A 14,490-nucleotide genomic window follows, 5' to 3' on the forward strand; every position below is an offset into this window, starting at 1 on the left:
CCGATTCGACACCATGAAGCCGAGGAACTTACCCGAGCCGACTCCGAAGGCACATTTTTCTGGGTTAAGCTTCATGTTGTTCTTCCTCAAGATTTTGAATGTTTCCAGCAAATGAGTTAAATGGTCCTCTGTGCGTAGGGACTTAACCAACATATCATTAATGTAAACTTCCATCAATTTACCTACTGTTCCTCGAACATTTTGTTAACTAGGCGTTGGTATGTAGCTCCTGCATTTTTTAGCCCGAAGGGAATTATGTTGTAACAATAAGTCCCAAATTTAGTGATAAATGAGGTCTTTTCCTGGTTCTCCGGGTTCATCTGAATTTGATTGTACCCAGAGTAGGCATCGAGAAAAGTTAGGATCTCGTGGCCGGCCGTGGCATCGATCATACGATCGATGCTGGGCAGTGGGAAAGAGTCTTTTGGGCATGCTTTGTTTAAATCCTTGTAATCTACGCACATTCTTAGTTTGTTTCCTTTTTTAGGAACTACAACTACGTTGGCTAACCGTTTTGGGTATTTTACCTCCCGAATAGACCCTATTTTAAAAAGTTTGGTTACCTCGTCCTTTATGAACACATGTTTCACCTCGGACTGGGGCCTCCTTTTTTGCTTTACCGGTTTGAACTTGGGGTCGTGGCTTACTCGGTGTGTTGTGATTTCCGGTGGAATCCCTATAATGGGACCAAGCAAAGCAATCCATATTATCAATAAGAAATTGAATGAGTTTTTTCTTGAGTTCAGGGGTTAATCCCATCCCAGGTATACCTTTCTCTCGGGCATGTATTCGGTCAGTATGACCTGCTCCAGTTCCTCGACAGTTGATTTGGTTGCATCGGACTCTTCAGGAACGACGAAGGTTCGAGGAGTAAGGAAATCCTCTTCTTTGTCTTCGATTACCTGTTGCTCCGATTCCGTCGAGGCTGAGGCGGTGATTGCTATTTGGCCACCTGCTTACCTTTGATGCTCGACTTCTCCGAGGTTGAAGGCTCTGGTATCGGCGTCACTTCATCGAGTGCAAACATTTCCTTTGCAGCGTGTTGCTCTTCGTAGACCGTTTTCACACCATCCTCCTTTGGGAACTTCATCATCTAATGAAGAGTTGAAGGTGCCGCCCTCATGTTATGTATCCATGGTCTCCCGAGGAGCGCATTATACCTCATGTCGCCTTCGATGACATGGAATTTTGTATCTTGTATGGTCTCGGCTACTTTTACTGGTAGGATTATCTACCCCTTTGTTGTTTCACTTGCCATGTTGAAGCCATTTAAGACCCGGGATGCAGGTACAATCTGATCCTGTAGGCCGAGCTGTTCTATGACCCTTGATCTGATTATGTTTGCTGAGCTACCTAGATCCACTAGAACACGTTTAACTTGAATTTTTTATTTAAAAGAATAGAGATTACCAGGGCGTCATTGTGCGGGTGAGATATGCCTTCTGCTTCCTCGTCATAGAACGATAGGGCGTCCTAGGGCACATAGCTCCGAGTTCGTTTTTCTCTGGTGGTCGACACCTTAGTGCGTTTGAACACAGGTCCTTGTGGGACATCGACACCGCCAACGATCATGTGGATTACGTGTTGTGGTTCTTCCTGCTCATTTTTTCTTGCATCTCTCTCCCTGAAGTGGTTCTTAGCTCGATCACTGAGAAATTCTCAAAGGTGACCCTCGTTGAACAATCGAACTACCTCCTCCCTTAGCTGCCTGCAGTCTTCGGTTCTATAGCCATGTGAGCCATGATACTTACACATCAAGTTTGGATTCCTTTTAGAAGGATCGGTTTGTATAGGCCTGGGCCACCTGGTATCTTTGATTCTTCCAATAGCTGACACAATCCCCGATGCGTCTACACTGAAATTATACTCTGACAATCGAGGTGCCTCCGCGGGGTCAGTGTGTTTATCGAACCCATTCTTACTCATGAGTCCCCGAGAGCTTTGACCTTGATCATTTCTCTGATCATTCCGAGGAGCGTTACGACCCGAGCCGTTGTTTCTACGATCGACATACGGCTGATACCGTTCTTTGTTTGACCTCGATTCCCTGTCCGTATCCCTCGGGGGTTTGGCTGCCGTTCTATTATGATGAACTGAACCCGAGGGGGCTCCCAACTGGCCGTCCTCGACCCTGATCTTTGATTGATAACAATTATGCACGTCTGACCACGTCACAGCTGGATACTCGATCAGGTTCTGCTTTAATTGTCGAGATGAATCGAACTCTTTTAATTCAAACCCTGCATAAAAGCTTCTACTGCCCAGTCATCCGAGATCGGTGGCAATTCCATTCGCTCCATCTGAAACCTAGACACGAACTCCCTCAACATCTCGACATTCCTTTGTTTTATCTTGAAGACGTCCGATTTCCTCGTCGCCACCTTTTTGGCCCCGGCGTGTGCTTTTACGAAGGCGTCTACTAACATAGCAAACAAATCAATAGAGTTAGGAGACAAGTTGTGATACTAAATCATGGCTCCTTTCGACAAAGTTTCTCTAAATTTTTTCAACAACACGGACTCGATCTCATCATCGTTCAGGTTGTTTCCTTTAATCCCACAAGTATATGAGGTAATATAATCATTAGGGTCAGTTGTCCCGTTATATTTGGGTATATCGGGCATGCGGAACTTTTTAGGAATGGGCATCGGAGCCGCGCTTTGAGGGAATGATTTTTGTATGAACTTTTTGGCATCTAAACCTTTCAAGACCGGGGGTGCCCCTGGTATTTGATTAATACGGGAGTTATAAGTCTCCACCTTTTTGTCATTGTCCTCAATCTTCTTTCCCCCGGACTCTATCCTCTTGGTGAGCTCTTCGAGCATTCTCATAATAGTAGGGTCAGTCCGCGAGCTATTTTCGTTTGACCTCTCTGGCGCCGGTTCAACACGTCGAGTGTTTTCTGGTTCAGCTATACTCGGAGTTCTATTCTGACTCTGAAGTTGAGCGATGGAAATCTGCTGAGCTTGCAGCATCTCGAATATAACTTGAAGGCTGACTCCCCCATCTCCGATACCTTGTGTTGCTTGGACCCCGGATCGGGCTTCCCTGCGCACGCTTCCTCCGGGGTCTGCGCCTAAATCTGCATTTAAAGCAATGTGCGAACTAACATCAACCGATTCCACATTTGGCACTTACCCAGGGTTTATTGGTGGTACAGAGACCCCTACATTGTTGTTTTCCCTATGAAATCCAAGACCTTCGTTGTCATGAACATGTGCGTTTTGCGAGTTTGACATGTTTAATCCTGAGAATCAAAAAATTATTGACAAGAAAAAGTGTAAAAATAACGTATGAGAATCAGTAATGAAATAATCACTATTATCTTTAGCCCCACGGTGGGCGCCAAACTGTTTACCTCGAAAATACGAGTAACAATTAAATTTGATTTGTGATTTTAAAGATATGTGATTCAGTTCAATACCAATTAATAATCAAGAAGTATAAAGTATAAATGAAAGAAATGAATGAAATCAAACCAGTGCTTACTAAGTAATATCGACCTCGAGCTTAGTGACCTTGAGATGAATCGAGAACAATAAAGTAAGAACAATAAAGCTAAAGGATAATTCTGATGAACAATGAACGAAAAGTAGAGAGTATATACTTTGTCAATAATTAAATGATGTTTACAAATGATTGGGGTCCCCTTTATATAATAGGGGAGCCCTAAATAAGGTACATTTCCATTTACAGTAAGGAATCTTACTGGGACAGCTGTCTAACCGCCTAGTACGGAATCGTACAATTCTATTCCGGGATTTGCGCCATGATTTTAGGGATGTGGAAGGAATCTCTCTCATTATGTTACAAATCCATAACGGTATTATTTCGGGGTCGAGCATACTCGGCTTCGATATCCATCGTACTTCAATCTTCGGGCATTGCACTCTGTCTTCGAGCTCGAGTCTTGTCCATCGAGCTCGAACTCGACCTTACCTGAATTCGGGCCTAAGGCGACCCCTCGAGCCTGGGAGATCGGGCATACCTGATCTCGACCATATACAATATTTTTTATGATTTATTAAAATTTCACACATAAATTTATGTTTGGTGTAGCAACTCTACGTCCACCTATGTGGCCATAAGCTATCCCCAAATGCACCTATCAAATCCATTTTCATGTTCATTATTCTACTTCATGGAAACATAGTTGCTCGTTTTCTTTCTCTTGTTTTTAAAAAAGTTAAATTCCTTTATAGTAATATTGGCCTTTTTATAATACTATTGGGTGGAAACATGTGCTCTAACTTCTAAAGGTGTAAAGCTCACTCTATCTGTATCTTTATTCTCCTTCTGGACAGAATCAAATTTTGTTGAAGTATTATTTACTCCATTGTCCATACTATAAACAAGGCCATCACAAAAAGGGATCGATTGGAATTTCGACTTATTCGTTGTAATCTAACAATCGTAAATTTCATATCTCATCAAAAGTATTTTATTTTCTTCTATTGTAAGTATATACGAGTTCGAGATTTATAATTTGTAAATTCTTACGTAGGTAGTGTAATTTACTTTAAAACACACACGACCTCTCGGAAGTAGTTGAAGATCTAATTTTTAGATTCCCTCTAATTAATTAATTATTCAACTGTGTATAGGTGGGAATCGAAGATCCGAAAACAAATTCCATGGATCATGTATTCTTCCTCTTCCAAGAGTAGAAAAAGAAGTTCCATGACAATCTCTTTATTAAAATCCACCTTTCAAATTCAAACTAGGCCTAGATATAGTCCAATCTATTTAGAGGTCGTTTGGTAGGATGTATTAGGGAAAATAATATTTGTATTAGCTTTGATATTATTAATTTCATGTTTGATAGTGTTTTTCCCTAATAATATGTATTAGCTTTGATATTAGTTATATACTCTATTCAGTACTATTCTTATACATAATAAATTATGGGATTAGCAATACCATAATTTTTAATACATGAATAAGCATTATAAATATAGAACTGCCCTTTCAAAACCTTTTTTCAAATCCTTTCTAACGCACGTAGAGGGATTTTTTTCAAACAATTTCAAAAAAAATTATGCAATGCATGCTATTTTTAATACACCAATCAAACACTCGATAAGAACTAATTCCAGCATAAATAATTTCAGCATTACTAATTCCGACATTACTAATATATCTATTCAGCACTATTCTTATACTCCATATCAAATGACCCCTTAGTATTCACGGTGAAAACTACTTCCTTCGACTACACCTTCATTGTATAAACACAATTTATGCAATAAGATAGGAAGAAAAGACACTCAGGCTATTAAAAAGATGTAAATTAAACTGAAGTATCATACTACTACTCTTTAGTCGAATAAAAAACTAACGATGTTTGTTGAGAACTAAACTGAAAAATAAAGAGAGGAAGAGAGGGGTTACGGAAAGAGAACAGATGGGGAAGTAGGTATTTTTACTATATGGCTATACAATACCAATCTTTTTAGACTGTCTTTGCTACATTCAATTTAAGACTCGAAATTTGTCAATTCTTGTTATATATTTTCATTCACAATATCATTTTTCCATAAGTTATTCGAAAAATGACATTGTAGCGAAAAAATGTATAAAATTTATATATATTTTTTATATATATACATATTTTGTATATTATATACAAAAATTATATAAATTTTATACACTATTTCGATTACTAAACGTAAATAGTTTGTGATACGGGCTTGATAATACCCCTAAGTTATTGATGATAAAGTAGGCCCAAATGGGCTAGCCAGTCCATATTTAACGCCGGGTAAGAAACATCTCGTCCCAACTGTCCAGTAATCTAGGTCATAGGACTATAGTAGCATTAAATTACTTCACCTTATCGCATATTGTGTATTAAATAACGAGAATATTATACAATAAAAAATGTTACATAAAGCATAGTGCACATAAAAGATTCTACACAAAATAATAAATTTTTATACTCTCAAGTCTCAATGGTATTGAATTATTCATCTTCCAACTGACATTACCATTCCTTACATCTCCCATTTCTTTTTCTTTTCCTTACAAAAAAATCATTTTTGTTGTTTTATGAACACTGAAAACCCTACACTCACCCATTTCTCAAATTTTTTTAACTCTCTTATCTGCTAGTACTATTCCCTTATCACTATCACCTGCAGCAGAAACAGAGAGAAGAGCAACAAAAAAAGCTCAACATCACCCCCACTCTCTCGTCCTCTTCCTGCTATCATCTATTGCTCTCTCTCATTACTCTGCTTTTTGCTCTTTTATTATCTAACAACTAAACCCTTTATTTTTGTTGAACTAGTAAAGCATTACTAGTATTCAACAGCTAAAGGAATTAGAAAAATACCCACATGGATCTCTCATCTTCTTTCTTTCTTAGCTTGTCTTTTGCTTTCCTCATTCTGTCGAAAGGTAAACAAATAGAAATCTAATTTTTATGTTATATTATTTTGTGTAATGCAACATTACAATTGTGTGATATTAAAGTTGCTGTTTTTTCTCTTTTTCAGGTGTATTAGGGGCTACATTTACCTTTGTGAACAAATGTGAGTACACAGTATGGCCAGGTATTCTTGCTAATGCAGGTAGTCCAACTCTACAAAGCACTGGATTTGAACTTCCGCAAGACTCTTCACGTACATTCACTGCACCCACTGGTTGGTCCGGCAGGTTTTGGGGCAGAACAAGTTGCTCATTTGACGGATCCGGGTCGGGTTCATGCGGAACTGGTGATTGTGGCTCCGGCGAAGTAGAATGCAACGGCGCCGGAGCTGCTCCGCCGGCGACTCTAGCGGAGTTTACTCTCGGAACTGGTGGGCAGGATTTTTACGACGTGAGCTTAGTTGACGGGTATAATTTACCCATGGTGGTCGAAGCTTCGGGCGGGTCGGGTATGTGTGCGACGACGGGTTGTGTTACGGATCTGAACCAAATCTGCCCGACGGAACTGAGGAGTGGCGGTGGAGAAGCGTGTAGGAGCGCGTGTGAGGCGTTTAACAAGCCGGAGTATTGCTGCAGCGGCGCGTATAATACACCGGCGACTTGTAAACCGTCGATGTACTCGCAGATGTTCAAAACTGCTTGCCCGAGATCGTATAGCTACGCTTATGATGATCCTACTAGCACTTTCACTTGCAGTGGCGCAGATTATACGGTCACATTTTGCCCTTCAACCCCAAGGTAAAATACTATTCCTGTATATATCCCACAAAATTTTAGCTAAAAGGTAAAATTAATAATCAAGCTGCTTGCTACAACAATTATAACTCCTTCGAAGTTAGAAATTATGAAATCAGACTTTAATTAAGCTGCTTGTTATAATAAGTTAAAATACACTTTCAATCAAAACTTATTCACATTGCATAAATTTTTTGGAAAACTACATATAATCGATCATAAAAATAAATAAATAGTATCAAGTTGTCGGTTACAACTGCAACAATAACCCAGTGGGATTCCACAAGTGAGATTTGGGGAGGTTAAAATGTATAGAGGCTGTTCCGAAAGACGTTCGGCTCAAGAGTAACAATAGGAACAAGTAAATAACAACAAGAGGCCAGAAAAATGATATCGATAATATAAGAATTAGAGAAAAAATAAATGGAGAAAGCAGTAGCAATAGCAAAAGTAATGGCTGACTGGATACTAAAAAACCGAATACTAAAGCAACCCTAATACTGGCAGTCTAGGTGTCAAAGACACAATGTACTCAAGTTGTGGGTTACAATGAGTAAATATACAATGATTGTTAAAGTTCTTTGAACATTTAAATTCTTTTCTTTCTAAGGGTGTCTTTCTATGTTAAATTCCATCTTTCGTACTCCATTAGTTTGCATCTAACGTTGGTGTTAACATTAATTGAAGAGAAGAAATGCAATGATTTTGGTCACGAGAGTAACTGACAAATGCTGCAGTAAATGATGGCAGCACATTTTATTGACATTTAGCTAATGAGCATTATTTGGTTATGTTATGGTGCAGTCAAAAATCTACAAAAGATACGACACCTACTACAACAACACCCAGTGATAGCGGGTCTTATGATGGGACAGGAGTTGTGGACCCTGCAACAGGAACAGGGTCAAGTTCAGGCCAAATGGTTTCCGGATCGGGTGCCGGGTTAGAGTACGGGTCAGGAACACAATACGGGTCAGGATCCGGAACAGAATATGGGGGAGGAACCGAAACGCAGTCCGGATCCGGGTCTCAAGCTATGCTGACAGATGGGTCATATTTAGCTGGATTAGCCATGGGAGAATCCACAAGAGTTCTCTATCCAACAGCTTTGCATTTCAGTGCTTTGGCTGCAACTTTGGTTTTATTTGTTTTCTTGTAGCTGTAATGAGAGTGGGGTTTTTTGCCTTTTGTCTAGTAAAGCTGATAGATTCCTCCAGATTGTAAGCCACCACTTTCCATAAATTAATGTTTTTTTTAGCTATGAATCTTTTTTTCTCTTCTTTTTATTGTTGTACTTGGCCATATTTTCACTTTTCAATGTGTATATGTAATGCAGTATTCTTTCTCCCCCGGCCCCCTTCTCATTATCCAAGATTTTGTTGGTGTTAGGTTTGTAATTATTTAAGTAGCATATATCTTGAGATTTGGATTGGCGATATTCTTTACCCTTGATTTGAGGCTCTAAAAATTATAGGGAAGAAATTACGTAGTTATAATTTGGAAAAGGGAGAAAAGATGGTCGGCCAGCATTGGGCGATAAAATTGACTTTGCGGAAATCACAAGCATGGCTTTTATTACTTTTGTCTGCTATGTCTTATGCTTTACTGCATTGATAATTGCATTACATCGACTTGTATGAGTTACTATGTTGTTTGTAATATGTGAAAAAAAAGGATGGGTTAACCCTTCCAACTGTAGCAAGGGTAATGTATAGGTCAATCTGAACAGAAGAATCTCACCTAAGGGAGAACGACTAAGAGCTAACCGAGCCGAGGTCACGTATGAGAAGCGATACACTTACGAGTGATTCGGCTGCGGCCGAGGTCGAGCACTCCATTCAGCCTGAACGGCTAGTTTAACACTTAAATATTTCTAGGGAAATATTCCACAGGATATTCCAAGAACTTAAGTATTCCGGTTAAGGACCGTTGGGTAAAGAAAGTATCTTTGTATAAATGTTGTAGGAGAGAGTAACTGAGGGGGGGCTGGAAAAAAACTCAGGTACACATGTAGACATATCTTGAGGGAGGAGGAGAGATAATTCATCTCTGACTCCCAACAGACAAGAAGAAAGGAGAAAGGAAGCTTAGATCCTCAGTATCCATCATTAATGGCATTGTATCAAAGGTATGGGGGTTAACCTTATTCAAAAACGGTGACCCTTCTTTATCTATGTATTCTTCGTTATAATTTGATATCATCAAAATCATCTTTTTCTTATGCGACGGGATTCAATCATCGTTATAGTTAAATTATATGTTCAACTATGCCTGCTTATTCTTATCTCCTACTTCAGATCTAGGATAAACTATCTTTGGCTAGGATTTGCCTCAAATCTTCCGATTTAATTTATTCAATCAAAAGGTCTAACACTTTTTGGTCGAACAGGTAAACCGGGGTAGAAAAAATGGATGGGTTGAGCCAAATTTGAACAATTTTAATAGATGAGTTAAAATTGAATATAATCAAAGTTTGCTTAGATCAACATTAGCTTGGTCAAAATGGGTTGTAACCTAATCCGTTCAACATGACTGATTTCTCATTTTTCTTGTTTGCCTTTTGACATAATTCTTCTAACAGAATTATCCGTCTCCAAATTGACACAATTCCAAGTTCTTCTAAATTGTTATAAATTCCAGTCTCAAGAGTTGATTTTGCATGCTTGGTTTGGACTTTGACCCGTCGTGTTACATTGTTTTGGCCCATTTGACTCGATATTTTGACAAGGGATCTTTACATAAATAGCCCATCATATTCACCGTTTACTTTTTCTAGCCATCTACATACATTATATATTGGTTATACATATTTATACACAGTTAAAGATCTATTATACCTTAATTGGCTATTTGTAGTTTAAACAGTTGGGCGGGCGGCTATTTGGGTTAATTCTTCTTTTGACAAATCATTTTGGGTTCAACTCGTAGGGTTAAGTCAATAAACATGTCATGATCCAACTTCGTGAACTGTGCAGAGTTAAAAATAACTGAGTTCATTTTGCAACTTCACTCTTTAGTAATGCCTTAAACCTATCTGAAGCCAGACAAAGTGTTACAAAATGTTGTAACTTTTCTTCACATGATCATGTCAAACTCAATGTGAACTTGTATAACAATTACATCTAATTAGTAACACCATCACAACTGAATATTTAAGTGTCTGGTTTCATCACCTCTGTATAGTGAGAATGTTGAAATAGCTGTTCTGTTGCCAAATATGACTGTAATCTTGTATTCACCTAAAAACCCAGAGAAGCTAAATGAGCCATGTTCATCAGCCTGCCCATTCACCACCCCAGTTTGCCATTCTTTCAGCAAGTTATCGACTACGTCCCCAGCAGGAAGGTTATGAAAATAGTTATCTGTCAAACACATCTGATAACATCCATTAGTATGTAATGCTGTCCAAAGCATGATTCCATTAACACCTGGATGCGAAAATCCCTCTCTTAATACCATCTCTAGATATCTAGCCTGCCATCAAATTCATAAAAGGGATAATATCAAGCATAGCTACTGAACTTTGTCTACTATAATATTAAAGTAACAAACTACTACTCTTTTTCTAATAGAGAAAAGTAATAAACTATCTTTTGTCGCGTTAAAGTAACTGACATGTCACTTTACACGTCAAATAATTAAAAACATAAAATGTAATCGATTACATTTACATGGTGGATTTCCTTTTTATCTTCTGATATATTATATAGTGACAAAATGCTGACGTGGGCAGAGGCGGATCCAAGATTTAATGTTTATAGGTTCCTACAACGACCTCGAGTAAATTCTCAATAGTAACTGAGTTCACATTCAAACATTTATAGATATTTAGTGAATGTTTCGAGCACAATATACACTGTTTGTACAAAAACTATTGGGTTCATGTGAACCCATAGGTCGCAAGGTGGATCTGCCCCTGGACGTGGAGGGTGACATGTCATAACCCTGACACCCGAAATTTCACCTTCCGAGCAATGTTATTTTCTGAGCAATTCACACATAGTTCAGTACTTTACCATGAACAAAAAATAGTTCTTGTGATGTAAGTAAAGTTCAGTGTTCATACGTGAAATTAACTCTTTTTTGTAGAGATTTTGAGGCCCTGACCTGAGTTTGTTTATCAAGTGTATTGCTGATATCAACTTCTGTAAGCCATATGGGAAGTTCAAGTGTAGCCAATTTGTCTAGAACAGCTCTGATAAGGGGAGGATTTGGTACTGTAAAATGTCCTTCTAGGCCAATTCCATCCATAAATACTCCACCTTGTTTCAAATCTCTCAATTTGGAAATATAGGCATCAACTGTTGAATTCATGTCATAGCATGTCTCTACAACATTATAGTCATTCATAAACAATTTAGCTAAAGGATCCAAATCCTGTGCTGTTTTGAAAAACTCCAGACTAGTATTGGTACCAAGTCTTTGTTCATAGAAATCATAATGAAGCATTTCATTGTCAACATCCCAATTAATGAACTCATTCTTGTATTTACTTATCAAACTTTGTATCCTGGAATTTACAGCTGATTTAAGGTCTGGACCGGTTAAATTACGAACCCATGAAGGAACAAATCTTGGATCTTCCCAGAATATGTTGTGGCCTCTGGCAATGATTTGGTTAGCTCGAACGAATTCCAGCATTTGATCAGGTATTGTATAGTTTACTTCTCCTTGTTGTGGTTCTGTTGAATACCACTTCAGTTCATCTTCAAAAACCGCGGCATTGAACCTCTCTTTAAACCATTTCTGTAACAAGATTTAGTTGTTTACACACTTTAATATGAGCTCGTTAGCTCAATGCTGAAAAAACATTTTTTAAGTGCTGAAACTGATTTTGTAAATGAGTAGTTACGTGCTTCAGTAGAAATGCTGAAACTGATAATAAACTAAGCCAAAAAGTCCTTATAAGAAACCAACTTATAAGCTTACTCAAACATTTTCGACATGAGGCTAATCGTCAACATTCCTACGTCTTGACAGAAAATTTGATCAGCATTTTACCTGATATGGTGGATTTCCAAGAATTGTGTTTCTGATGGCAGAACCAAGTGGAAAATCTCTAGACACTTGCTCTACTATGATTGATGCTCCGGGCAGTCTATTTCCTTGCACATCTGATATATGTATAGTTGCTGTGCATTTTCTTTTCTGGGGTTGAACATAGCAGAACTAGTGTAAGTACACACTGTCAAAGAATGTTACCATAAAACTAAAGATATTGGAAGTCATGTACTCATCAATGCCGTAGTGTGGAACTGAATACAAATACGAAAAGCATAGAGTTTCAGGAGTTACTTTATCGATCATGTCTTGTTGGTTTCTTCTCCATTGTTCATAAGTAAATGGCTGTAAAGAAACACTAGTAATAGAAATATTTAACACTTGCCCATCTGATCTCTGCACCAAAGCATGACATTATCATTTGTACCACTCAAAACTGTTGCAGAAATTCAATACTTAAATGTTCCCTTCTTAAGGCAAATACCTGAAATGACAAGAGAGCAAAGGAAGAAGGAAAATCAAGCACAAATCCACCCTTTAAAAATGACCAGCACCCTGACCTAGCAATGACATTTCCAACACATTTTACTGTACCATTAGCTGTTTTTAGGCTTGCCTTTATCACTGCTGAATCTGCATCAAGTATCTGTACCCAACCTATAACAAACACAAACACTGATAATTGATAAATATTACTCTCATGACAAATTTGAGAGTATGAGAGAGTTGTAACAACATAACTGGAGAAACTATAAATGGTATCACCAGAGAGATTGTTGAGGACAAAGGAATAAGAATTTTTCTCAGGTTGAATATCTTGATCTTCCATTGTCCAATAATCCTTCATTATTCCACCATTGTAAAGCGGTTCTTCAGGCACTGATTTACACTAAAACAGAACAAAGTAACTTAAAAAAATGACCATCATTTTCAAGTAACATGTAAAATGTTACCTCAGTATATGCAGAGTGATCGTAAATAGGTCCCTCTGCATCGAAATAAAATCCATGAAAAAAAAAAATCAGCTTTTACTTGTAGCTACATATATAAAAAAAGGGCGCCCAATGCACAAGCATCCCGCGAACACACAAGCATCCCGCGTTCGCGCAGGGTCAGGGGAAGGGCCGCACACCAAAGGGTGTGATGTAGACAACCTACTGCATCAGTGGCTGATTCCACGGCGAACCCGTGACCTATAGGTCACATGAAGACAACTTAACCGTTGCTCAAGGCTCCCCTTCTGTAGCTACATACATACATTATTGATTAAACATATAGAGTACCAACATCCAAATGGGAATATGTCAAGAAACACACTTTTTCAAATCCATAATAACTTGTCACAAAACTAAGAAAGAAAGAGAGAAAAAGAGACCATACCATAAGCAGCAAACGAGGGAACTATGCCGAGAAAGATTCCTAAGAGAAAAAACGAAAATTGACAGTTCATTTTTCTCGTAACACTTTGCTGAATCACAGACCTAAGTTTTCTTACAGAAAATTAAAATTGATAGTATAAACTTTGCAACCATGCAACACAAGATACATGGGACAACCAACAGTATACAGTATATATATCTGTATTCTAAGTATCTCCGTGACTAATCACAAGTAAAAGACATATAGGAATGTTTCTATCATTTGTTTAACCTTAGGAATGTTTTCGGAAATTGTTCCTTGGAATATAGTCTATATATTAAATGTTTGAACGCAATTTATAACCTTATATATTGTACTCAATTAATTACCTAATCGTTTTCCTTTCTTTAATTTTCAATAAAATATGTCAGAATGCAGTAGCTATTTTGTCGTTGGCTTTCTTTTCATGGGGGCTTAAATTTTAATCACAGTATTTGAGTGGTAACACTAATTTATTTTTTCGACGATAATGAAGTAGGAATTTTTGGAAAGAACATGACACCTGAATGAAATAGCATAGGAGTGGAACCGTGCCCAATTTGACCTCAAATTTCGGTGTATCTAAAAAGAGTTAGTTGATGTGCCTGCTTGTTTTGTTTCCATCAATATTTAATTGAATTCAACACAAGTTGTTAATTTGCACTGAATTAACCTAATTACAGATGAATTATAACATGCAAGAACAATCAGCAATGGATCTTTGATTTCATTGAAGAAGAAAAGAGAGAAAGATGAGCTGTTAGCTCTTCTTCATTTTCGTTATACACTATTAACTGACTAAGTCATTTTATTGACTTAGTTGGTTATTAACTTCAACTAATCATCAAATGACACCCTTAAGTTTCACTATTTCCACATTGGTCCTAGCTACTAATTAACAAATAATTTCACACTCCCCCTCAAGCT

General features: G+C 37.9%; 2 protein-coding genes and 1 long non-coding RNA gene across 7 annotated transcripts; 2 read left to right on the plus strand and 1 right to left on the minus strand.

Moving 5' to 3' along the window:
• LOC109235439 (thaumatin-like protein 1) lies at positions 5,954-8,510 on the plus strand. The gene is made up of 3 exons (XM_019401550.1): positions 5,954-6,399; positions 6,498-7,167; positions 7,969-8,510. Exons 1-3 carry the CDS (start codon positions 6,339-6,341, stop codon positions 8,321-8,323), a joined length of 1,086 nt encoding a protein of 361 aa, XP_019257095.1. The 5' UTR covers positions 5,954-6,338; the 3' UTR covers positions 8,324-8,510.
• On the plus strand, positions 9,062-12,230 carry LOC109235441. Its single transcript, XR_002069390.1, has 3 exons — positions 9,062-9,292; positions 11,688-11,813; positions 12,145-12,230. It is a non-coding gene; the product is annotated as an uncharacterized LOC109235441 (long non-coding RNA).
• Positions 10,251-13,835, minus strand: LOC109235440 (anti-sigma-I factor RsgI6). 5 transcript variants are annotated; one of them, XM_019401554.1, is made up of 8 exons: positions 13,546-13,835; positions 13,119-13,153; positions 12,931-13,006; positions 12,650-12,822; positions 12,460-12,561; positions 12,166-12,312; positions 11,272-11,910; positions 10,251-10,638 (listed from the first exon to the last, which is right to left on the minus strand). In XM_019401554.1, exons 1-8 carry the CDS (start codon positions 13,613-13,615, stop codon positions 10,303-10,305), a joined length of 1,578 nt encoding a protein of 525 aa, XP_019257099.1. In that variant the 5' UTR covers positions 13,616-13,835; the 3' UTR covers positions 10,251-10,302. The 5 variants fall into 5 exon arrangements, with proteins under 5 accessions (XP_019257099.1, XP_019257098.1, XP_019257097.1 ...); XM_019401553.1 differs by having other exon boundaries at positions 12,907-13,006; XM_019401552.1 differs by having other exon boundaries at positions 12,931-13,054.

The sequence above is a fragment of the Nicotiana attenuata genome, chromosome 12 (assembly GCF_001879085.1).
Source record: "Nicotiana attenuata strain UT chromosome 12, NIATTr2, whole genome shotgun sequence".
NCBI lineage: Eukaryota > Viridiplantae > Streptophyta > Magnoliopsida > Solanales > Solanaceae > Nicotiana > Nicotiana attenuata.